The sequence below is a fragment of the Lithobates pipiens genome, unplaced genomic scaffold (assembly GCF_037356315.1).
Source record: "Lithobates pipiens isolate NorthernLeopardFrog02 unplaced genomic scaffold, aLitPip1_a1.2 Scaffold_16, whole genome shotgun sequence".
In the NCBI taxonomy this organism is placed as follows: Eukaryota; Metazoa; Chordata; class Amphibia; order Anura; family Ranidae; genus Lithobates; species Lithobates pipiens.
The window spans coordinates 531182244-531208648 of record NW_027507748.1 but is presented as its reverse complement, the minus strand read 5'-3'; the positions used below and the strand labels follow the sequence as shown (position 1 = coordinate 531208648).

Sequence of the window (26405 nt, the reverse complement as noted above, 5' to 3'; positions counted from 1 at the left end):
TGATGGGCATGCTGTTTTTCAAGTGTGACAGTGGGTGCGGAGAAAATCCCCCATCTACTGTCACAATGGGGGTTTGGTTGCAGGAAGGTGCTTTAGTTACATGTTACACCCTGAATATGGGTGTAATGAACCTATGCTTTGGATGTAACCATATTGATGTATCTTATACTTTGTATTTTTTGTACTTTTTTTGTTTTATAAATGCATTCATATCGTGTTAAACATTTACCAGTGCATTACTCACTCGGTATGTGTGGGTAAAAACCTATCTTGGTATTGGGTGGGTTATTCTGCACTATGGACAGAGATTAGTGGCTGTGTGTAGCTAATGCTTCCACTGTGACTGCTACTGAAGTAGGGTCAGAAATGGGTATAATATTTTAAAGTGTATATGGCGCTGCTTATACCAATATGTGCCTCGTGGAAAATGATGTGAAAAAACTTCAAAAAGGAAAAACTTAATACGTAAAATAATATTATGCAATGTCTAAAATTAATACTGTATAATAAATGGTGCCTCCAATCAAATACATAGTTAATTCATAATTTTGTGCAAATAGCATTTAAAAAGTTCTGCATATAGTAAGTTCAATTATCCTTTAACTAAAACAAAATACAAAAGTCACAAGTTCTGTAAATAGTGCTCCAAAAAACATGTGTATTTGATAATGTTAGGTGCCCAAGTGTGTGTGCTTTATTTAAAAAGAATGCCATTCTACACCTTATTTCAGAGCGCCTCTCTTGATCTGACAGCTACAGTGAGAGGGGCTGAGAATCCCCCACTCTTGTCAGTCGGGAGGAGAGAGGTGGGCAGTCATGTAAGCGCCGAGCAGCACTCTGAAATAAGGTATAGAACGACATCTATTTTTTATAAAGCACCCACACTGGGGAACCTAACATTATCAAACACAGAGGATTGTATGAAAATGTAAAAGTAATTTCAGCAGCAGGAGGGGATGGGGCACTGTCACTAGCAGGCAGGGAGGGAGGGGGGAAAGAGGACAGAGGAGAGCTGCAGATGACAGAGGGATGTAAACTGACCACGATGTCAGGGCTCAGCAGCCATAATAAACCACGGTCGGTTTCTAGGGGGGAGGCAGAACCGGGCAGGATCAACCAGGTATTTCAGGTGATAGAATTGGCCAAATTACACAGCATATGCCCTGTTCTGTATAACATGCTTTAAAGGAACAGGATTCATTTATTTATTTTTTTGGGTAACAAACATTTTAACAAGTCCTTGGCATAGTAGACCATGTGGTGTGCCCGAGGTCGCCACACATGCTCCCCCTCTTTTTGCTCCACTCACCAGAAATCTCTCCCCTTGTAGGGGTAACCAGCACTCACAGCACTTCCTGGCTGTATCTAGATTTCCAGGTCAACACATAAAGCAGCCTCTATATATCCACGTCCACAGAAAGGCTGCCCCTCCTTTCCTTTATATCCACTGCCCCAGCAGTCTCACATATGTTTGGGAACATCAAAGACAGGCTTCATAATGTAACTCCCTTAAACATGATTTATTTAAAAAAAATTAAGTATTGCACTTATATTTGGGTAAAATCACATAAGCATGTAAAAAACTGGAAGTCCGGGATGTGAGAACCGGAATAGATGCAGTGACGCTGTAGCTCCGTCCTACATGTTTTGTCAAGGAAAACAACAGAAGACCCTCTAGCGGGACTTTATATGGCAATGACTCTAGAAAAAGGTGTATGCAAAAAATATAGATAAACAATTATACATTTAATAGTACAAAATCTAAAAATATAGACACAACTTTTGCTGTATCGACAATTTACAAAATTTATATAACATGTTGTTCATAATGAGATAAAAAAAAAACACTAATTTACATCACTTTTGTACAAATAGACAGAGTGATACTCAACACATTTTAAGGTCATGCGTTATTCATCTTCATCAGGAGAAAGTGGCATGAATATTTATGATATCCTATAAAAGAAGGTGTCTTGGTATGTCACATCAATCATTTTTTATATAAAAAGGAGGAAAAACAAGAAAATATGGCTGTGCTAGCCTCACAGCACCCAGAGAGGATGGAGATGGGCACGGCCAACCCAGCGACGGCCAAAGGGGGGGGGGGGCAAAGGAGGGGAGAAACCCAACCAAAGACCAGGTAGTCCACAGCAGAATGAAGATGACATAAATCTCACTCGACAAATATACTGCATGAAAACTGGAAAGATTCCAAAATGGGGGATCCTGAAGCCGAAAGATAAGGACTTATTATTTTGAATAGGCTAACAATAGGCTCCATCTTGTAAATTGCTGCACAAACTGTTGGTGCTTAATAAATGCTGTATAATAATAATCGCTCCAGGGTGGTCAAAACCTCACCTAGCCCTTTTTTTGTACGTTTTCAGTAGAACCTAGTTAGATATTTTGTTTTGTAGCCAATTTCCTTCAAAACTAGAACTCTGGAACATGCTATTGGTAAAATTAGGTGTATGGTACATTCAGTTTCTGGTTCTTCTGTATCATATAAGGAATAAAATATTTTTATTAGGAAAAAAAGTAAGAACTGTACAGTTGGAAACCAGTAACTTGGGTAACTATATGGAAATGACATAGAAAAGTAATTTTTCCCAGTTGGTTCTTACACACATTGCATACTTTGTAAAGTTCTGTGAATAAACCAAAAAAGCATGAGTAGACCAAATGGAACAAGAACTAAAAGAAAATCAATTCTGATAATACAAAGTTAAATATAAAAGACCGCTTTCATACTGGATGCATTTTTCAGGCGCTTTAAAAATAGCACCTGTAAAGCACCTGAAAAAGCCTCAACAGCAAACCCAGTGTGAAAGCCTGAGTGCTTTCACACTGGGGCATGTGCTGGCACAAAGAGTCCTGCAAGCTGCGCTATAGGAGTGGTGAATACACCGCTCCTATAATGTCCCTGCCCATTGAAATCAGTGGTCAGTACTGCAGCAGCGTTTTGCAGGCAGTTTTAACCCTTTTTCGGCTGCTAGTGGGGGTTAAAACTGCCCCGCTAGCAGCCGATTAGCACTGCTTAAACTATGCTAAAGTGGCGCTACAAATAGTGCTGCTTTACTGCCGATGCCCAGGCGCCTTCAGTGTGAAAGGGCACTTAGTAGCAAAGCAGATTGAATCACTCCAGGTAAATAACATCTTCAATCCCTCCAAGAATCTGTCAAAAACACTTTCTGCAATGAATTTATATAAATGTATCTGGATCCAAGGTAACAGTGCCTCAACTAAGGTGTCAGCTGTATCCAAAATGTCTTGATTGTGATCAATGTATGTAGGCTTTACAGTATTTATTAAGGAAATGTTATTGTGTTTGCTACCATGGATTGCAACTAGTAGATTCATGTGGAAGGCACACTTTTTGGGGATAAAACTATTGGCATTGTGGCAGATTTGAACTTGGGCAGACTCTAGGAGGAGGCAGATGTAGGTTTTGGGGTACAGGGTGCAGCAGTGGTCCCTTGGATGGCACAAGTAAGATTCCAGCAGGCATAGGTAAGTAGAATGACTGTAGAAGGCATTGTAAAATCCATTTCTAGTAAATTTTTCATAGAGCTGGCACCCGAGATTGAGGCACTGTTACCTTGGATCCTGATAAATCTATAGCCATTACAGAATGTGTGTTTCATGGATTTTCAGACAGATTGAGGACTTTATTGATCTGCAGTGATTTAAATGTGCTTTGCTACTTAAAGACTTTATTTTGTATTATCAAAATTGATTTCCCTTTTGTTCTTATAAAGGTCTACTTGCGCTTTTTTTTGTTCATTTATATATGAATGTGCACACTAAAGTCTAATGATGTAAGCAGCAGTATTCTGCGTTTTGGCAAATTATTACTTTGTTATTGGTTGTGGTGCCTGGATTATGGTATTTTGTTTTTATTCTATACTATACTGCATCGTACCTATGTTATATCTTACATTTAGGAATGTATTATAATCATAGAGAGGTACAATGTTGCAAATTCAGATATTTCTATTAACTGAAGCATGATAAGTGAATGGTGGGTTCTGTTGGGATTTACACCATTACAGTGTATATATAATGTCTACACACCCCTGTGTAAAATGTCAGATTCCCGTAATGTAAAAAAAAAAAAAATGAGACAAAGATAAATCCTTTCAGAACTTTTTCCACCTTTAATGTGACCTATAAACTGCACAACTCAGTTAAAAAACTGAAAAAAATGAAATCTTTTAGGTGGAGGGAAGTAAAAATAAAAAAATAAAATAATATGGTTGCATAATGCCGCGTACACACGACCGGACTTTTTGAAAGCAAAGGTCCGACGGAACAAAACCATCTGACAATTTGATTGTGTGTGGATTCCATCGGACCTTTGCTGTCCAAAAAACTGACGGACATTAGAAGTAGAACATGTTTAAAATTTTTCCGCCGGACCCAGTTTTTATCGAGAAATGTGTTTGTGTGTATGCTAGTCCGACGGACAAAAACCGAATCTAGGGAAGCTATTGGCTACTGGCTATGAACTCCCTTATTCTAGCATGGTCGTACGTCATCACGTTCAAATCCGTCAGACTTTGGTGTGATTGTGTGTGGCCAAGTCCGTTCGTTCGGAAAGTCCATCGGAACTCCACCGAAAGTCCGTTGAAAAGCCCGGTCGTGTGTACGCGGTATAAGTGTGCACACCCTTAAACTAATACTTTGTTGAAGCACCTTTTGATTTTATTACGGTACTTAGTCTTTTTGGGTATGAGTCAGCATGGCACATCATGATTTGACAATATTTGCCCACTCTTCTTTGGAAAAACACTCCAAATCTGTCAGATTCTGAGGGCATCTCCTGTGCATAGCCCTCTTCAGATCACCCCAAAGATTTTCAATTGTATTCAGGTCTGGGCTCTGGCTGGGCCATTCCAAAACTTTAATCTTCTTCTGGTTAAGCCATTCCTTTGTTGATTTGGATGTATGCCTGTGCGAATTTTGACTTGTATTTGGAACTGTTCATAGTTCACTCTACCTTGACTAAGGCCAGGGCCGGTGCCACCATAAGGCAGAATGCGGAATTTTTTTTACATGGGTGTGTAGACTTTTTATATCCACTGTAGGTCAGCCTATCTATGACCATACTAATTGCATTGGTGTCCCCCACAGGGAGCACCAATCTTATAAAGCCTATAGGCTTTAGGTACAGGGACCCAGCCACCCTTAAATACTGATCTGAGCCTGATCTTTTTTAAATACTGACCTGAGCCTGATTCTTTTTAAATACTAACATGAGCCTGATCTTGGTCCTGCACTGTGCATGAGAGCTTCCTCTTTTCTATACTTTGAGAGCATTGGGGGCCAATGGCTCCTGCTGCTATCAAGCAAATACAGTGACAAGGGGGTGAGGGGGCAGAGTCAAGCCACACTATGTGTGTCAATAGATGTAGTGGGCTGTGCCCACACTGCATGGGTCAACTGTATGTTTTTTCTAGGGATGAGCATAAAGTTTATACTGATCTGCCGATACTCTGGAAAACCACGCTCCTTCATGGGCCAGCAGTGGACTGTTCATATCTATGGAGCTTGCTGTGGGTGTGCTGACTCCAGGAACAGTCCATTTTCAAGACCGCCGGAGCGGGGGGTTGCCAGTCTTTTGTGTGGGTGACAATTGGCGGATCAGGTAAGTATATCTCTATCATCCTCTCCCTTAGGATAAAACAAGCAGTTAACCCATGCAGTAGGAGCACAGCCCCAAGGGAAAACAGTTATTTCAGCTTTAATGTGTATCTAAAACTAAAACAAAAATGTAATATATTGCAATTTACTAGTCCTTAAGCATGTTGGCTGCTAAGGTCTCACGTGCATGGATGGTTTGGCCTGTCAGCATCAAATCACAGTATGTTTGGGCATCCGGGAGGTACAGCATCTAGTGGCTGCATATTTCAGTTGTCATATATTTTGACAGGCTAAAGGAAGCCAGACTGGACGCTGCACCTGTATCTCCTGGGTGCCTGAAATGCTGTGATTTGACACTGATGGGCCAAACCACCTATGTGCAATGTAGCCTTACAATCTTAGGGAGACAACCTTTTTAGTGGTATATTTAAAAAAAAAAGAAAAAGAAAAAAAGAGATGTTTATTATCAGCATTTATATGCACTCTAAATTTTATTAAAGCATTGTAATTTTTTATCGTTTTCAACATTACAGTAATTCTTAAACGGTTTCTGTATATTACCTTGTTGCAAAAACACTTGTTGAAAACTGGATAATCTCCCATTCCTGTCTTTTAAGCACCAAATAATCAACCTAGCTTTCTTTATAGAAATTTGTTGTAGCCAATTCACATAAGAACAGTAAGCCGTCTATATAGAACTTTTAATGTGAGTCCGAGCAGCAGCATTATTATCTTAGTTCAAGAAGTCTTTTAGTCCTGAACATTTTTCATTAGAATTTTAAGTAAACTTTAATAGCTGAGTTTTCAGATTAATGTGCTCCCTTGGTAGATAAAGCCATTTAATTTATAACTTTTGAAAATATCCCCGCTGTGCTTTGTAATAGGATGTATACATATTTAAGCAAGACTTGTCAGAACCCATAATAAACTATATCTGAAGGATTTTTTCAAAGACTCTCAGGGCTGAATGATCATTAAGACTTTTATAATGAAAGTGTAGGAGTTGAAAGAAAATTAATGTCCAAATTAGTAGTAAGAAGAACCGTTTTGCTTTTTTAATTCTACCTGTAGATTGAGATATGTATTCACATTTTACATACGTGTGTATATATATATATATATATATATATATGTGTGTGTGTGTGTGTGTGTGTGTGTGTGTGTGTATATATCTATTTATATATATATATTAGGGGGGACAGGCTCCGTTAATATTGGCATTGATAAACAATGCAGGAGACAAAAACATAGGAAGAGTTATAGCAGGTTTGTCCTGTTACATTTTATCAGCAAGGCAGTAAACTGTTTCAAACATCTGCTCCTACAACCTACTAAGCAAACGCAGGTCAGTTCTTTACTAGCAGGTTGCCCCCTAATGAGTTCACTAAAACAAACAGGCCGCCCAGGTACCTTTTTTAGTGTTCTGTCGGCAATCAGTCTTTTCACCCAGCAGCAGGCTCCCACAGTAAATCAGAGCATCAGTAAATGGAGATTGATAACATGGTTTGGCTGCCAGGTAAGATGTGGACCTAGAAGCTAAGACTTTATCCCATCTAAAGCTCTACAAAGCCTCCAGACTCTAGGACCAGTCTTATTGAGGTTCTGAAAAAACAAAGTTTGATTTCTCTATATCAGTCACGAACTTTGGAGCCCCTCACCATGTGTAGGGGAGAGACCTAGGTGACACATACACAACATCCACATTCCTGCCAGCCAGTGCATATATATAATATAGTGGATATAAAAAGTGTGCAAACCCCTGTTAAAATGTCAGGTTTCTGTGATGTAATAAAATTGAAAAACAAACTGAAATCTTTTAGAGGGTTGAAGTAAAAATAAAAAAATTAAATAATGTGGTCGCATGAATGTGCACACCCTCTCATAACTGGGGATGTAGCTGTGTTCAGAATTAAGCAATCACATTCAAACTCATATTAAATAGGAGTCAGTACACACCTGCCATCATTTAAAATGCTCTGATTAACCCCAAATAAAGTTCAGCTGTTCTAGTAGGTCTTTCCTGACATTCGCATGTGGGTACAAAAGAATTTCCAAGGCATTAGATATACCATGGAACACAGTGTAGACAGTTGTCATCAAGTTGCGAAAGTATGGCACTACAGTGACATTACAAAGAAAACTGGAACTGGACATCCCTCCAAAATTGATGAAAAGACAAGAAGAAAACTGATCAGGGAGGCTGCCAAGAGGCCTGCAGCAACATTAAAGGAGCTGCAGGAATATCTGGTAAGTACTGGCTGTGTGATACATGTGACGACAATCTCCCGTATTCTTCATATGTCTGGGATATGGGGTAGAGTGGCAAGACGGAAGCCTTTTCTTATGAAGAAAAACATCCAAGCCCAGCTAAATGCAAATGCAAAGTCTCCCAAAAGCATGTGGGAAAACGTGTTATGGTCTGATGAAACCAAGGTTGAACTTTTTGGCCATAATTCCAAAAGATATGTTTGGCGCAAAAACAACACTGCACATCACCAAAAGAACACCATACCCACCATGAAGCATGGTGGTGGCAGCATCATGCTTTGGGGCTGTTTTTCTTCAGTTGGAACAGGGGCCTTAATCAAGGTAGAGGGAATTATGTTCAGTTCCAAATACCAGTCAACATTGGCACAAAACCTTCAAACTTCTGCTAGAAAGCTGAACATGAAGAGGAACTTCATCTTTCAGCATGACAACGACCCAATGCATACATCCAAATCAACAAAGGAATGGCTTCACCAGAAGAAGATTAAAGTTTTGGAATGGCTCAGCCAGAGCCCAGACCTGAATCCGATTGTAAATCTGTGGGGTGATCTGAAGAAGGCTGTGCACAGGAGATGCCCTTGCAATCTGACAGATTTGGAGTGTTTGTGCAAAGAAGAGTGGGCAAATATTGCAGAATCTTATAGAGGCCATTGCAGGAGAGCTTAGCCATGTACTGGACGAGACTGAAGTTGCTTACACTGACCCGACGAAATGGGATGGGTTTAAAGACCTTGCTCGAGAGTTACTGTCCAGAAAAATTGATCGCTTAAAACGCTCCTCGGGCCTAGCTGTGCAGTTATCCGCGACCAAATTACAAGAGATGGAACAAGCGTACACTGCTGACCCCAGTGCGGATAGGCTACGACAGGTTAACTTACAGTCTAGACTTGTATCTCAGCTCCACATGGAGAAGGCTAAGCAACACATATTTTTCAGCAGACAGAAGGTATTTGAACACGGGGAGAGGGCCGGAAGGCTCCTGGCATACCTCTCGAACCTGAATGACAGGCCCCCGGTGGTGGTGTCCCTACGGACTCCGCAGGGTGCGGAGGTTACGGACCCCGCCTTGGTGGCTGATATGTTCAGGACTTTCTACCAGGAGTTATATCGCTCCCACCTTACATACACGAGGCAAGACATACAAACGGAATTACACACAATACATTTCCCGAGGCTTAATGCTGACCAAGTTAGGATGCTAGAAGCCCCTATTTCTAGTGAGGAGGTAGCGGAGGCAGTTTCTCAGCTGGCTAAGTCTAAGGCCCCGGGTCTAGATGGTCTGCCTCTAGAATTTTACTCCACTTTTTCCGAAGTTCTTGTCCCCTCTCTGACCAAATTGTACCATAACATATTTAGCGAGGAGATCCTCCCCCCGTCCATGCAGGAAGCACAAATTATAGTACTCCCCAAGCCAGGGAAGGATCCAAGGTACCCTGACTCCTACAGACCTATATCCCTGTTGCAAGTGGATGTCAAGATCTTGGCAAAGATCTTGGCCACTAGGCTAAATCAAGTCATACTGGCTCTGGTCCACCCCGACCAGACCGGATTTATGCCGGGGAAGAATACGGCTATGAACATACGGCGGCTGTTCATGAACCTACAAGCGCGCCATGACAACGCGGGCACACGGGTCGTCGTAGCGTTAGATACCGCGAAAGCGTTCGACTCAGTAGAATGGCCATACCTATGGGAATGCCTTGGTAGCTTTGGATTCGGACCCAACTTCCAGAAATGGATACGTATCCTATACCAGTCACCTAAGGCTAGGATTTTTGTCAACGGGTGGATGTCGGAACAGTTCCCATTGGAGAGGGGAACTAGGCAGGGATGTCCCCTGTCCCCTCTCCTGTATGCCCTGGCGGCGGAACCTCTGGCCTTGGCTATTAGGGCATCTCCAGATGTAGAGGGCCTATGGGTTGGCAATATGCTGGACAAAATAGGTCTATATGCGGATGACACGCTCTTGTACTTGGCTGATCAGGGTCCATCTCTTCGGGCAGCACTGAACATCATAGAGCGTTTGGGTAATTGCTCGGGGCTACGCATAAATTGGGATAAGTCTCAGGTTCTCCCTATTGACCAGTTTCCACCACCACAGACCATCCCAGAACTCCCCCTGCAAAGGGTGAGGGAGATTAGATACCTGGGGGTGCAGGTCACAAGAGACCTGGGGGATTACTACACACTTAATATAGAACCCCTATTTTTGCTGCTCAAACTCAAGACACAGGCCTGGGCCAAATTACCTTTGGGGGTCATGGGCAGGATTAACCTAGTGAAAATGATACTATTGCCCAAAATTCTATACATGGTCTGGCACGCCCCGCTGCGTCTCCCCATTAGATTGTTTAAAAAACTGGAGAGCATTCTCAATACTTTTGTATGGGGTCATAGCAGGCATAAGTTGGCCTGGCAAACGCTTAAAAATCCCGTGGACATGGGGGGAGCCTCGCTTCCGGACTTACAAGAATATTACCTTGCAGCACAGTTGTCCCATCTGCACTATTTTAACACGGCGGAGGCCTCTAGATATCGAGCCCTGGTGGGAGGCGATCCGGGTGATCCCACGCTGACCCCATTGCAGGTCATCTTCAGAGGCGGACAGGGACAAAGGCGGCCATGTAGATATAATGATGGCATGCTAGACCATCATCGAAAAACATGGGAAGCGGCCTTACGAAAACTGAATATAGGGCACATCCATTCACATACACCACTATGGGCTAACATCCATTTGGTGGAGCTGCAAAAGCTCCCTGATGCAGGACTCTGGGCATCGTACGGGGTGGTACATTTATATCAGGTGATGACGGAGTCGGGACCGAAGTCATTTCGATCTCTTCAGGAGGAATTTGCACTACCACGGCGCCTACAATTCGGTTACCTCCAGTTGCGACATGCGTTGAAGGCACAGTTCCGTGATACGGAGCTGTCCCTTCCTCGCCCCCCGCTCCTCAGCATACTCTTAGATACTGACTCCAAAAAATTGATCTCCAATCTCTACTCCACACTTCACCTCCCCAAGACAGTAGCAGTAATCCAAAAAGCCAAAACAAACTGGGAACCAGACGTGGGGGTCATTACCGACACTGATTGGGATGAAATCCTGGAGAGTGTCCCGAAGATGGCCCACAAGCTTTCAGATAGACTGACGCAACTGTACATTATTCACAGATCATACCTTACGCCACAAAGACTTGCTAAATTCAGACCGGACCACTCTCCCAGTTGTCCGGCCTGTGGTCACAGTCCCGGTACGTTCTATCATCAAATCTGGGAGTGTGATCGTCTGCAATCGTACTAGCTACAGGTTGTTCAATTTTTGCACGATGTCATGGGCTCTCCGGTGGCACTGAACCCAAGACTGTGTATCTTGGGGCTACTGCCAGACGTAGATATCGACAAGTACCAGGCAACATTTATACACGAAACCCTGTTTGTAGCGAGAAAGGCGGTGGCCCGTATGTGGATGAGGAGTTCCCCTCCCACTATTGGCGACTGGAAAAGGGATGTCAATTCCATGCTGCCGTTTAAAAAATTGCTATATCAACACAGGGGATGTTTGCAAAAGTTTTCCAAAATATGGGACAGATGGCTAGGCGATGGGGAAACCTGCATGTGAACTGGTGTGTACTCTAGGATGAATGTAGGGACTCACTATAGCAAAGGCAGACTGAATCGGTAGTGAGACACAGAGTAATAAATATGGGGGAGCTGAGGAAACTAACTTTGTGCAGGGGGGGGTGGGGGGTATGGTACGACAAATGTATTGTATAAGGGTGAAACACGGTATGCTGTGTTAGTTATGTACCCTGAGGAATCTGTAACATCTGATAGGCCTGTACTGCTATGCTACCACCCTGTTCCATGAGATTGTTTTACTGAATGCTGACTATGTTTGTGACCGCATGTTTTTAATAAAGTTGGTTTTCCCAAAAAAAAAAAAATATTGCAGAATCTGGATGTGCCATGCTGATAGACTCATACGCAAAAAGACTGAGTGCTTTAATAAAATCAAAAGCTTTTTATTTTTACTTCCCTCCACTTAAAAGATTTTAGTTTGTTGTAAAATTGAGTTGTACAGTTTATAGGTCACATTAAAGGTGGAAAAATCTGAAATGATTTATCTTTTCTATTTTTTTTACATCACAGAAACCTGACATTTTAACAGGGGTGTGTAGACTTTTTATATCCACTGTGTGTGTGTGTATATATATATATATATATATATATATATATATATATATATATGTAGCACTAACCCCCGCAGGAGCTGCTGGTTATTTTTAGGCTTACCATTACCTTCCGCTTCTCCTTGTTGCACATCTAGGGGATGTCCTGTGGTAGGTGACCCAGTAACTTGAGAATGACAATAGACCCAATTGAATGGATTTTATTTGCAAACTTCAACCATTGAACAGTCTTTTAACTTGGGATCAGAGGGTTGGAAAGGAGTTCAGGTACTCTCAATGTCAAAGTCTATGACGTTAAGGAACTTGCTTACTTTGACTGCATCCAGAGAATAGCCATTCGCAGCTGGATGAACACTTAGGTTGTACAGTCTCTCTCTCTCTCACAAGGCCTAGCAGCCAACAAGGTGCTTACTCAGGAACAAAGTCTTTATCACCGACATTGTTGCAGAACACATAGGAAACAAAGCTGTAGAACACTTGTAGGATACCTGGATCTTTTAGCCAGCTTGGCGATATCCACAAGACCCGATTCTCTTGGTTGCTTCAGCCCTTCCAGGCTCTTGTTAAGAAAACCAAACTCACACGTGATGTTCTTCTAAAGAGTCCTCCCCTGGAATGCTTGAAGTACAATGGGTTTCTCCCGAAACGGAGACGGCACCCAACCACCTCGGAATCCTCCTTTAGTTTCCCTTCCTCGGGCTAGCCAGCCCCAAGGCATCAAAGTCGGATGGATCCGCACCCCAGGCCATAGCCTTCCTGGGGGCTGGTCAGGAGGACCAGGACCAAGTAATCAGCACATCATACTGGACCAGAACCCCGAACCACGTGACGTCTGTATCTTAAATACCCTCTCCCAGAGGGCACAGCGAGAGGGCCACTCCCACTGCCCTGACTCCGAGAAATAGTAACTTAACCACTTTCAGACCGGACCATTTTGCTGGTCAATGACCAGAGGTCTTTTTACAATTTGGCACTGCGCTGCTTTAACTGGTAATTGCGCGGTCATGCAATGTTGTACCTAAACAACATTTTTGAGTCCTTTTTTTCCCACAAATAGAGCTTTCTTTTAAAGGTATTTGACTGACTCTGCGATTTTTATTTTTTGCGATATAAACGTAAAAAGACCGTAAATTTTGAAAAAAAATGATATTTTCTACTTTTTGTTATTAGAAAAATCCAATAAACTCAATTTTAGTCATACATTTAGGCTAAAATGTATTCAGCCACATGTCTTTGGTAAAAGAAAAAAAGTCAATAACTGTATATTTATTGGTTTGCGCAAAAGTTGTCACATCTACAAACTATGGTACATTTTCTGGAATTTACGCAGCTTTTAGTTTATGACTGCCTATCTCATTTCTTGAGGTGCTAAAATGGCAGGGCAGTACAAAACCCCCCCAACTGACCCCATTTTGGAAAATAGACACCCTAAGGAAATTGATAAGAGGCATGTTGAGCCCATTGAATATTTTATTTTTTTGCCTCAAGCGATTGAATAATGACAAAAAAAAGATGTATTTATTTTTTTTACACAAAGTTGTCACTAAATGATATATTGCTCACACATGCCATGGTTATATGTGGAATTGTACCCCAAAATACATTCTGCTGCTTCTCCTGATTACGGGGATACCACATGTGGTCGACTTTTTGGAAGCCTAGCCGCGTACGGGGCCCCGAGAGCCAAGCACCGCCTTCAGGATTTCTAAGGGTATACATAAAAATTAAAAGTCAGCAGCTACAAATACTGCAGCTGCTGGCTTTTAATAATAGGACACTTACCTGCCCCAGGGTCCAGCGATGCGGGGGAACGAAGCCCCCCCTCGCTCCCCGCTCTGCTCGCGGCGCCGTCATGCATACTCACAGCCGGGCACCCACTGCGCATGCGCGAGCGGCGCAGGGCGCCGTGATACGCCGTACAGTCACCTGGGACACATGACAGGTCCCAGGTGAATGTGCGGCGTGAGGGGAAGTGATGTCACCAGCCCGGGCAATGAAGAAGGCAGATTACGAGGGACCCCCTAGCAACCGGTATTTAGAGGTGAGTAAAAAAATTTTTTTTTGCCAATTATTTTTTTTTATTTTTTTTACGAATTTTAAGCAGCTTTTATTTTTTTGGTGGCAACACCACTTTAAGGAAGGATCCAGTCCATCCTGAAGCTTTGTGTAGCACATAAGCATTCAGCATAGCCAATTGGAATAAATAAACAGACACTTTTTTGTACCAGCGTCTGGCCTTACGGGCAACTAGATACGGCGCCAACAACTGGTCATTGAGGTCCACCCCTCCCATATTTTGGTTATATTTGTGGACACAGAGGGGTTTCTCCACAATACCAGTCGCCGTAGGAATTTGGACCGTCGTGTCTGCATGAAGGGAGGTAAGAACGAAAACATTCTTATTATCCCTCCACTTCATAGCGAGCAAATTATTACTCCGCAAGCAGGCTCTCCCCCAGCCTAAGACGAGACTCTACAAGCCGCTGGGAAAAGCCCCGGCGATTAGGTCGCACAGTGCCACATGCTCCAATCTGCTGATCAAACAAGTGACTAAACAGTGGCACGCTCGTGTAATAATTGTCCACATATAAATGGTACCCCTTTCCGAATAAGGGTGACACCATGTCCCACATTATCTTGCCAGCGCTTCCTATGTAGTCAGGGCAGTTCTCCGGCTCTACGTGACTATCTTTACCCTCATAAACCATAAAACTACGTGTATAGCCTGTGGCCCTGTCACAGAGCTTATACATCTTGACCCCGTATCTGGAACGCTTGTTGGGAACGTATTGTTTGAATGACAAGCGACCAGAAAACTTAATCAGGGACTCATCAACGCAGACAACTTGATGGGGAGTAAACAAGTCTGCAAAACGTTGGTTGAATTGGTTTATGAGGGGCCGAATTTTGTAGAGCCGATCGTATGCAGGGTCTCCACGAGGACGACAGAGTTCATTGTCGCTGAAGTGCATGAACCGCAAAATCTGCTCGTATCGTGCCCTGGACATGGAAGCAGAGAACACGCGCATATGGTGAATTGGGTCAGTGGACCAATATGACCGCAACTCACTCTTTTTGGTTATGCCCATGTTGAGGGAGAGGCCCAGAAAGATCTTAAATTCGGAAACCGTAATTGGTTTCCCTTGTCTGGCAAGGGCGGACTGGGGAACAGTGGCAATGTGTTGACCAGCGTACAAATTGCTTTGGTCCACAATAGATCTATAGAGATCTTCGGTGAAAAACAGTGAGTAAAAATCAAGTGTCGTAAAATCAACTGTTTCCACGTTAATGCCAGGTTGGCCAGTGAATGGGGGAAGTACGGGTTCTGCAGAAGTGGTGGGCACCCAATCAGGATTGGCGAATTCTGCAGGAAGGGCACTATGGGTACGACGGGCCTGTCTTTGTCTTCGTCTTGGTGGCAGCGGGACACTACTTGTGATTGCCACCTCGCCAGCTTGAACTGCACTTATGGGACTCGCCACGTCACCACGTGCTACTGCAGTGCTGGATGTCCGTCCAGGGTGTACTAGGCCGCTGGTGCTTGCCAGTTCACCAGAAGGATGAGCGGCTCTAGTACATCTCTGCTCCATACGAGGGACCTGCGGTTCCTGCACCTGAACAACAGAAAAAATTCGGGATCGGGTACACCTGCCCTTAACAGGGACCTCATCTCCTTCGCCAGAGCTATCTGTCATGGAGCCGCTGTCCTCTACAGGATCGTATTCTGAGCCTGAATCTGACAGATGAGTGACTTCCTCTTCACTATCTGTCATGCTCAGAAACGTGTAGGCCTCTTCACTAGTGTACCTTCGCTATGCCACTGTATCAAAACGCTACAAAAAAAACTGTTAGCGATCGCAGGGATCAGGCCTGACTCTGCGAACGCTGCAGTTATGTGTGTTGTGTTTTGTAAGTGACAGTGATCGATCGATACTGCACTTGGGTGGGCTGGGCTGGGCTTGGCGGAGGGGCTAAATGCAGGTGCTAGCAGGTATCTGGGCTGATCCCGCTAACAATGCGTTTTGGGAAACCTAAACTGCTGACGACGCTAATATAGATCTGATCAGATACTATATTACTAAGGGAGGTGTATGCTTTGCGCGTGGGTGTTAGCGGTACTGACACTAACCTGACGCTGCCTGGGGCGACGCAGACCTTATCTGACCCTCAAACTTATATCACCCGCCGGGTGATCAGGGGGTTAAACCTTTATTAGGTAATAAATGGCGGGTGCCCTGAAACTATAAAAAAATAACTAACCAACCAGCGTCACCTGTAACAGTTATATGGTGATCACTGGTGAAAGGGTTAACTAGAGGGCAATCAGGGGGCTTTATGCGGTAGTATATGGGGGTCCCTGGCGCTATAAAAAGCTGCGGCGAACCTAAATACCTACCTGCCTAACTAGCGTCACCTGTGACACTAATACAGCGATCAGAAAAACGATCGCTTATTAGTGACACTGGCGACGGGGGGTGATCACGGGGTTAAACCTTTATTGGGGGGGTTAGGGGGTACCCTAGAGCTAAAGGGGGCTAACCCTAACTGCCCTAACAGTTATTGCAGTCACAAATGACACCAATGCAATAATAAAATAAAAAATAAAAAATGCAATTGGTGTCACTGTGACTGGGGGTGCAGGGGTGATTGGGGGGGTGATCGGGGGGTGAAAGTGTGCCTGGCGTGTTCTACTGTGTAGTTTAGTGTTAGGTGCAAGTCACTGATCCTCTCTCCTCGGTGCCGGAACGAAAAAGACCGACACGAGGAGAGATTACATCACTTCCTCTGCCTGTGTTTACATTACAGGAGAGGAAGTGATGTAATGCTGCCATTTCATTCATCAGGAGCGATCGCGAGGGGGTGGCATGGACGTACATGTATGCCAATATGCCTGCCCGTGCCATTCTGTCGACGTACATTGTCGTGTGGCGGTCGGCAACTGGTTAAGCGCCTGGCCAGACCATAGTTCCACGCCTTACACCTGAGACAGTGCCTCCCTGTGGCCAGGCTGAACATCTCACAGTCCAGTCAGACTGACACAGAAGTCCAATTTAGACAAATAGACCCAAACCAAACTGTAGTTTGGGTAAAGTTTTAACTTTGAAAAACATAGCGCATGCTCTTCAGGAGCCCAGCGCTACATATATATAATATATGGTGTTGTATTCCAGGCCCATTATTTATTGCTTTGCTATATTTTTTGTATTGTTTGCCAAGCCATAGATTGCTATCTACATGAAACGTATTTCTGTCTATTGACTTATGTGGGAGGTGGGAGTATGTTCCAAAAGTGCAAAAATGAGAAGCCTGCAATCATAATCAGTTTGAGGCTCCATAATTAGCATTGTATGGTTTTTATACACCAAATATGAAGTTGCAATTTCATGCATTCTACAAACCCAGAATTTAGCCATTCTGGGAAGGATGACAACGGTTGGAATGTCAGATTCCTGGCACTATTAGTTGGAAGGATTATTCTAAACACATTGACTATTCATTGTGTTGTGTGTCATGAAATGCTGCTTGGCATGCCTGTCGGCGTCTTATTGCTTTTATTTTTCATTTTTACCCTTTAATCGAAGCTTTTCCTTTCAGGATTTATGTCATGGCTGTTCACTTTCATGAATCAGGCAGCTTATTTTTTAGTGTTTTAAACTTGCATACCACTAGGTAGAAATGCAAACATGTCATATTTTTTTTTTAATGCATATGAATATTAACCAGTCAAGCTAGTTTGCTGAAAACACACAGTAAATTGTATTCTTGCAATTACCTGATATCAGCAATGTTTATCTATAACTAAAGGCAAAACTTTTTCTTTAGTTTTGCATTAAGTGGAGATAGATTAGAACACCGGTCAGTTTTTATTGCTGTCTGTGCCCCCGTTACGGTGATTCACCCTATATATTTGTTCTGTTTACCATTATCATTGAAAGTGAATGTAAGGCTTAATGTACACAGGACGTTTGAAAACTTCACCTGAATGCTGGAACTTGACAGCTACCCTGTTTCCCTGAAAATAAGACCTAGCGTGATTGTCGGTGATGGCTGCAATATAAGCCCTACCCCCCAAATAAGCCCTAGTTAAAGTCCTTGTAGGTCTTGTTTTCAGGGTAGGGCTTATTTTCAGGGAAACAATAGGGCTTATTAAGGGGGTAGGGCTTTTATTGCAGCCATCACCGACAGTCGCGCTAGGTCTTATTTTTGGGGAAACAGGGTAGTAACCAGCGTTTAAAAACATAAATTTTGCTACTTTTACTTGCAGCGTTTATGCACAATTTACAGCGTTCATGTGTGTTTGCGTTTAGAAGTGGTTATGACTGATAACAGAATTTACAGATCAGTAGACCCTCCCAAATGGCTACAATGCAGGAAAAAAAATAAAAATTCTTTCTCTCTCTTCTGGAAAGTCTGGTTTTGACATTGAAAATGCTTATAAATGTGAATTACGGCGTTTACACGCTGTTACAAGCGTTTGACGTTTGAAGCATTACCACCCTGAAAAAAAAATGCTTCTAACCTCAACTGCTTCTAAGCTACTATAAATGACTCAATGTATATGTACTCATAAGATAACATTGAGAAGAGTTCAGGGGCTTGCTAAAAAAAACGCCCAAATGCTCCTAATCGTCTACCAGCTGCAGTGTACATGAGGCCTAAAAGAAAATCCCAAATTTTGGATTTTCCCCAGAAAAGTAATAGAGGGGAAATATTCCAATGGGAACACTAGTTCTGGTGACCTGGGGGTCCCAAAGGAATTCCCTTAAAGTGGTTGTATAGTCTATTTTTTTACTTTTACCTACAGGTAAGCCTATAATGAGGCTTATCTGTAGGTAAAAAAAAATCTCTTAAACCTGTATGGTTTAGGAGATATTCCCCTGGCAATGAGCCGCTGACTGCAGCAGCGCATGCGCACAGGGGGTTCTCAGCTGGAAGCCCGGCAGACGCCGGACCCTGCCGGAAAGAAATCTCCCGTGCGCATACGCGGGAGTGACGATGTCGCTGCTCTGGCCACTCACAGCGCCGGAGCCGCGATATCCGGAAGACATGCCGAGGGAGCATGTCAGCTCCCTCGACGTGTATCAGGCGATATGTCGGGGCATCGTTCTAAGGTAAGTATTTCATAATGAGCTAGTATGCGGTACATACTAGCTCATTATGCATTTTCCCTTACAGGTATGGAAAAAAAAATTCAGCGGGTTTACTACCGCTTTAATTTGAAGGGATTTCCTCTCACTTCCTGTTTTGGCTATGGGACATAAAGTGAAGGTAAATCTCCCCAATGGGACACAGATGGCAGAAAATAAACCAACAGGAATCTTAACCCTCCCATACTCTATCCAAAATGAAAAAAAGGTTTGCCTATAGTTCTACTTTAACTGCTAGTAAATGTTTCACCTGGCAGTCCTGTAAGAACATACTTGCTGTACTAGTGTGCCAGCACTTTTCTGTGTCTGTGGATGAGCAGGATTGTTACCCTAGGACAGTGGCGGACCTTGGCACCCCAGATGTTTTGGAACTACATTTCCCAGGATGCTCAACTACACTGCAGAGTGCAGGAGCATCATGGGAAATGTAGTTCCAAAACATCTGGGGTGCCAAGGTCCGCCATCACTGCCCTAGGACCTAGGACAGGAAGTGGTTTTGGACATTTACCTCTTCCTCAAAACAGGGGTGAAGTTCTTTTATTCTCAATGTAATCTGGTAACAAGATCAAACTCATTTTCTGGCAGTATTAGCAGTTTTATTATTATTTTTTGCCATGATCAATAAGATATACTAAAATGCTTTTAGTATTAGATTTGAAATAACAGTTCATTGTTAGGGTTTATATATGGGACAGTGAAATCACCTGATTTCTGCTGAAAAGGGTTAGGGGATGAATGTTTAGACAAGGGACAAAATAGTTGCTTTCATTTTTTTTTCTCTTTGCCTATAGTATTGTGTAACTTAATTTCCCCTTTTTTTTTTCTTTCCATTTAGAGTTTAACGAGTTACTAGTGGAATCTTCAATTAACAAAACAGCTTTCATGTCTCAGAATGATAACAATGCTTTAAGAGCTGTATCCATAGTTGAAAGCACTGAACAGAAACACCCTGCAAAAATGGCAACAGGTAGGAAATCCACTTTACATGATGATGTTGTAGCATTGTATTAATGTGCAGAATCTATATCCTTGAAAGCTTGCATTTTTGGAAAGGTTTTTTTTTTTTAATATTTTATTATACTGCATCATGCAATATAGTGAGGCCGCGTACACACGGGCGGACTGTTCGCTCAACTTTGTCCGCTGAACAGTGTTTCAGCGGACAGTCCACTCGTGTGTGGGGCTTCAGCGGACAGTTTCAGCGGACAGTTTGACGAACAAAGTTTTTCGGAAATTCCGAAAAACTGTCCGCTGAAACTTGGTTTGAGCGGACAGTCCGCCCGTGTGTAGGCCACTTTCGAAATGAGCAAACTGTTCCCGCTCGGAGGAAAGTCTGCTCATTTCGAGCGCGTCTCCAGGTAGGCGGGGCCCGCGAAGGAGACGTCGCGGGCCCCGCCGCCTGGTATGGACTTAAAGGGGAACACCAACGTCGAAAAAAATCGGCGTGGGGGTCCCCCCAAAGTCCACAACAGACCCTTGTCCGAGCACGCTACCCGGCCGGTCAGGAAAGGGGGGCGAGCGAGCGCGCCCCCCCTCCCAAGCCGTACCAGGCCGCGTGCCCTCAACATGGGGGGTGCCTTGGGGAAGGGGGGGCCGCGCGGCCCCCCCACCCCAAAGCACCTTGTCCCCATGTTGATGAGGACAAGGGCCTCTTCCCGACAACCCTGGCCTTTGGTTGTCGGGGTCTGCGGGCGGGGGGCTTATCGGAATCCGGGAGCCCCCTTTAATAAGGGGGCCCCCGGATACCGGCCCCCCACCCTATGTGAATGAGTATGGGGTACAATGTACCCCTACCCATTCACCTGTAAAATAAAAGTACCCAAAAAAAAAAACACAACACACGAGATAAAATATTTTATTGCACAGCTCCGGGGGTCTTCCGTCTTCGGGGGTCTTCTTGCCGGACTCCTCCGTTATCTTCTTGTAGCTCTTTTGCTAGCGGAGGAGTCCGGCTTTCTTCCTCCCCGCCGCCGGCCTCTTCTCCCGACTTCGGGGGTCTTGTCCCCCTCTTCGGTTCTTCTGCCGGGCCACCGCGCCTTCTTATAGCTCTTTTAGAGGCGGTGGCCCGGTCTTCTGTCGCCGCTGTCGCCTTCCGGTCGCCTTCCGTTCTTCTTCTTGTTCTTCTTCTTCTTCTCCAGGAGATGTTGACACGTCGCTCTCTCCGGCCGGAATGCCAGAGCCGCGCTGTGCGGCCACTTATATAGTGACAATGGGGCGGTGTCACATGGTATATGTCACGTGGGTTGGTCACATGGTGACCCCGCCCCCTTACGATGTCATAGTCCCCATGTGACATCAACCCATGTGACATATACCATGTGACACTGCCCCATTGTCACTATATAAGTGGCCGCGCAGCGCGGCTCTGGCATTCCGGCCGGAGAGAGCGACGTGTCAACATCTCCTGGAGAAGAAGAAGAAGAACAAGAAGAAGAACGGAAGGCGACCGGAAGGCGACAGCGGCGACAGAAGACCGGGCCACCGCCTCTAAAAGAGCTATAAGAAGGCGCGGTGGCCCGGCAGAAGAACCGAAGAGGGGGACAAGACCCCCGAAGTCGGGAGAAGAGGCCGGCGGCGGGGAGGAAGAAAGCCGGACTCCTCCGCTTGCAAAAGAGCTACAAGAAGATAGCGGAGGAGTCCGGCGAGAAGACCCCCGAAGACGGAAGACCCCCGGAGCTGTGCAATAAAATATTTTATCTCGTGTGTTGTGTTTTTTTTTTGGGTACTTTTATTTTACAGGTGAATGGGTAGGGGTACATTGTACCCCATACTCATTCACATAGGGTGGGGGGCCGGTATCCGGGGGCCCCCTTATTAAAGGGGGCTCCCGGATTCCGATAAGCCCCCCGCCCGCAGACCCCGACAACCAACGGCCAGGGTTGTCGGGAAGAGGCCCTTGTCCTCATCAACATGGGGTCAAGGTGCTTTGGGGTGGGGGGGCCACGCGGCCCCCCCTTCCCCAAGGCACCCCCCATGTTGAGGGCACGCGGCCTGGTACGGCTCGGGAGGGGGGGCGCGCTCGCTCGCCCCCCTTTCCTGGCCGGCCGGGTAGCGTGCTCGGACAAGGGTCTGTTGTGGACTTTGGGGGGACCCCCACGCCGATTTTTTTCGGCGTTGGGGTTCCCCTTTAAGTACATTCCAGGCGGCGGAGCCCGCGACGTCTCCGTTGCGGGCCCCGCCTACCTGCACACGCGCTCGAAATGAGCGGACTGTTGCCTCGTGTGTGGGCGAGTCCGTTCATTTCAAAAGTTGCGCGGACTTAGTACGACGAACAAAGTTTGCCGTATTTGTCCGCTCAAAAAGTGCCGTGTGTGGGCGTGTTCGTTCATTCAAAAGTTTGAGCGGACTGTTTGACGAACTTAGTTTCGGCAGACAGTCCCCGCGTGTGTACGCGGCCTTAGATTTCAATTAAAGTTCAGAAACCATTAGGCTGGGCTCACACTAGCTGCGCCTCGCAGCAGGGGGTCCGGTGCATCCCTGTTCTCCATTTCAGGTGCAAATCAGGTCTGAATTGTTGCCTGAATTCGGACCTGAAACGGAACCAAAGGCGCACAGGACCCTTTTCCAATGTGGACCGCAGCCACCCCAGAGCTGTGTGAACTGGCTCCATTCAAAGCCGATCACAGCTACTGTCATGCAAATTGGATGTCCTGTGAACTTAACCCACCCAGCTCTAATGAAAAGTATAGCTACGTTTCCACTAGTGCGACTTGTCATACGACTTGGGACTGCAAAGTCGCATTCCAATGATTTCCAATGGGTACCGTTCATATCTGTGCGACTCCAAGTCACAGTGACTTCTAAATAGTCTCTGTACTACTTTGATGCGACTTGAGCTCTATAGACCTCAAGAATACACAGGCATTGCTTCAAGTCACATCAAAATCGTGGCAACAATAGCAGTAAAATTGCGGCAAAAATCGCCTGACTTTCGGGTCGCAATAGTGGAAACTTAAGCATAATCATAAATTTTTAGTCAGCTGGCCACTTAACTGACCGGCTGTGCATATGCCTTTTCAATCCTGTACTTAAAGGAGAATTCTAGTGCGTACCATGTTGTTTTCCAACAGTACAAAAGACTGTCAAATTGTAATTCAAATTTTGTTAAAATATCAATGACAATAAAATTACAGACACAATCTAGTGAGCAATGTCACCTACTTGACCAAGTGTTCAGGCTTGAAAACTTAAAACCTCAGACATTAAATCTGAACAAAGCATATACCTCTATAGTATGTACTTGTTTCAGTTCAGAGCACTAAGTGTCATTCCTGTGTCCTGCTTCATTCCTCTGCTATCAGCATGAATCACTTCTGACAAGTTTTCCTGACACCGAGAGAAAAAAGGTGACAGGAGGGATCTGCAACTGATTTACACCCTTATCTCTGTCCCTGTGTGCTGTGCGAAAGGATGTGTGTTTCTTCCCTCCAATCAGCTCTCAGAGCTCTCCTTGCTGAACTTTGCAGAGTGTTCTTTCTGATAGCTCAGACTAGCTGTATATATTCTGGACTTTGAGTGTAGGGAAGACTGCAGATAAATAGGCACAGACAGTCAAGGCCAGTCACTTCACTGGGTATATGTAAGGGTTTACAACCACTTTAACCACTTCCATGCCAGGCCTATTCTGGCACTCCTCTCCTACATGTAAAAATCATATTTTTTTTGCTAGAAAATTACTCAGAACACCCAAACATTAGATATTGTTTTTAGCAGAGACCCTAGGGAATAAAATGGCCATTGTTGCAAATTTTTATGTCACAAGGTATTTGCACAACAATCTTTCAAACACGTTTTTTGGGGGAAACTGTTTCATGAATTAAAAAAATAATAAAACAGTAAAGTTAGCCCAATTTTTTTATATAATGTCAAAGAAGATGTTACGCCAAGTAATTGGATACCTAACATGTCATGCTTTAAAACCGTGCACACTTGTGGAATGGCGCCAAACTTTGGTACTTAAAACTCTCCATAGGTGACGTTTTAATTAAAAAAAATTTTTTTTACTGCACACCGCGATACCTCACGTGTGATTTGGACGCCCGTTTACATATGTGGGCACGACTTGCTTGTGCGTTCACTTCTGTGCGCGAGCACATGGGGACGGGGGCGCTTTTAATTTTTTTATTTATTGTTTATTTTACTTAAATTTTTTTTATTTTTACACTTTCTTTTTAAATGTATTTCTTTTTGATCACTTTTATTCCTATTATAAGGAATGTAAACATCCCTTGTAATAGGAATGATGCGCGACAGGTCCTCTTTATGAAGAGATGTGGGGTGTATAAGATCCCACATCTCTCCTCAAGGCTGGAAACATTGAGATTAAAAAAAAATTGAATGATCTCTTTCTTTCCAGCCGAGTTCCCGGCTTTGTTTACTTCCGAGCGGACACAATGTCATGAGTTGCATCCAGGCCTCCGAAGGTCATAGGGATGACTGGGGACCATCTGGTCACTGGAAATCTCTATGATCAACATCCAGCGGCAGCGGATTCTCCAGCCCGGCGATCGTACGGGCGAGCCTGAAGAAACATCGGAGCGAGGGGGGGTCCACTCCCGACGCCTATAAGAATGATCAAGCGGCTGAACTGCCGCTATGATTGTTCTTACAGTGCACAGAATTGTCGGCTGTAAAAGAAGATATCTGAATGATGCCTGCAGCTGCAGGCATCGACCTGTGTACAAAAAACTCCTACAAAAATATATTAGCCATGCATATAGTAGAAAATGACCTAACCATTGATGCTCATTTCTGCAAATATGTTTCCACTAACTGCGTAATCCTTGGCTCTAGGTTCATGTAACCTACACTGTCAGTTTCTATGTTCCAGGAGGTGCGCTCAGCTACTCCCACTTTCTGATAACATTATCATTTTACCTTCCCTACCACTCTCACAAAACCATTAAAAGAAGGGTTGAGTCTCAGGAGCATGCTTCTAAAATCAGGAGATAAACAATCATGTTATTGCAGATTTGCAGTCCTAGAGCCTTCACTTCTGAGTGACATTTAGTTATTTATTTATTTTAGGTACTTAAATAGCGCTGTCAATTTAAGCAGCACTTTACACACACACACACACATATTTATATATATATATATATATATATATATATATATAGTGTGCATTCACATCAGTCCCTGCCCTCAAGCAGCTTACAATCTAAGGTCCCTAACTCACATGCATACATGCACATACTGGGGCCAATTTAGACAGGAGCCAATTAACCTACCAGCATGTCTTTGGACTACCCGGAGGAAACTCACACAGGGAGAACATGCACACTCCAGGCACATTAGAAGGTTTATTTTGACGGACAAAGTTGGCAGGTTTAAAGAAAGTATTAAATGGGCCCCCAGGTGAGCAGTTCTTATTATATTATAACAAACTTACTTTATATATATATATATATATATATATGTATATATATATATATACCCGTTTTTTATACTTTTCTGTTTCAAAATTATTTGTCAAAAGATAATATTCCCCTTTAAATACATGTCTGTTTTGTTCTAGATGATATAATTTATACATGATTTTATAACGGGACGTCAAAATCATTTACAGTTTTATACTTGGCTTTTGGGTATATGGGATTCCAGATAAAAGAGCTTTTTAACATACTTGAATAGTTCAAAATATAAACATGACAATGCCTTTTAGACATTGACTTGAAAGTTTTATGATGTACTTTAAATTTACAGTAGTACTATGTTTTATGTATAAAAAGAGAATGGAAAATGTTTTATGTATAGGAAGAAAATGAAAAACAGTTGTAAATTACTCTTTTGAAGATTGTGATTGTTACTGAAACCAGGTTAGATGCCACTTTTATAATTGAACACATGGGAATAATAAGATTAATATGTACAGAGAAATCCTGTGACAGACTATGCCTGGGGTTACAGTTATGTGTCTCTCCCAACCCCTCTCTCCCCCTCTCCCTCCCTCCCCCTCCCCACTCCCTCTACCTCCCCCACCTCCTCTTTCTCTCTCCCCCTCTCTCTCTTCCTCTCTCCCCTCTCTCTCTTCCTCTCTCCCCCTCTCTCTCTTCCTCTCTCCCCCTCTCCCCCTCTCTCTCTTCCTCTCTCCTCTCTCTCCCCCCTCTCTCTTCCTCTCTCCTCTCTCTCACACTCTCTCTTCCTCTCT

At 43.9% G+C, this 26405-nt stretch overlaps 1 protein-coding gene across 11 annotated transcripts in view; it reads left to right on the top strand.

Annotated features, from left to right (window-relative positions):
- ENOX1 (ecto-NOX disulfide-thiol exchanger 1) overlaps nucleotides 1-26405 on the top strand; it is a 784997-nt gene that overhangs the window by 507963 nt on the left and 250629 nt on the right. For all 11 annotated transcript variants that reach the window (XM_077483208.1, XM_077483202.1, XM_077483205.1 and 8 more), the window contains one exon: nucleotides 20091-20222. In XM_077483208.1, coding sequence (XP_077339334.1) covers nucleotides 20138-20222 — 85 coding nt within the window. In that variant the 5' untranslated portion in view covers nucleotides 20091-20137. The remainder of the gene's footprint in view (nucleotides 1-20090; nucleotides 20223-26405) is intronic.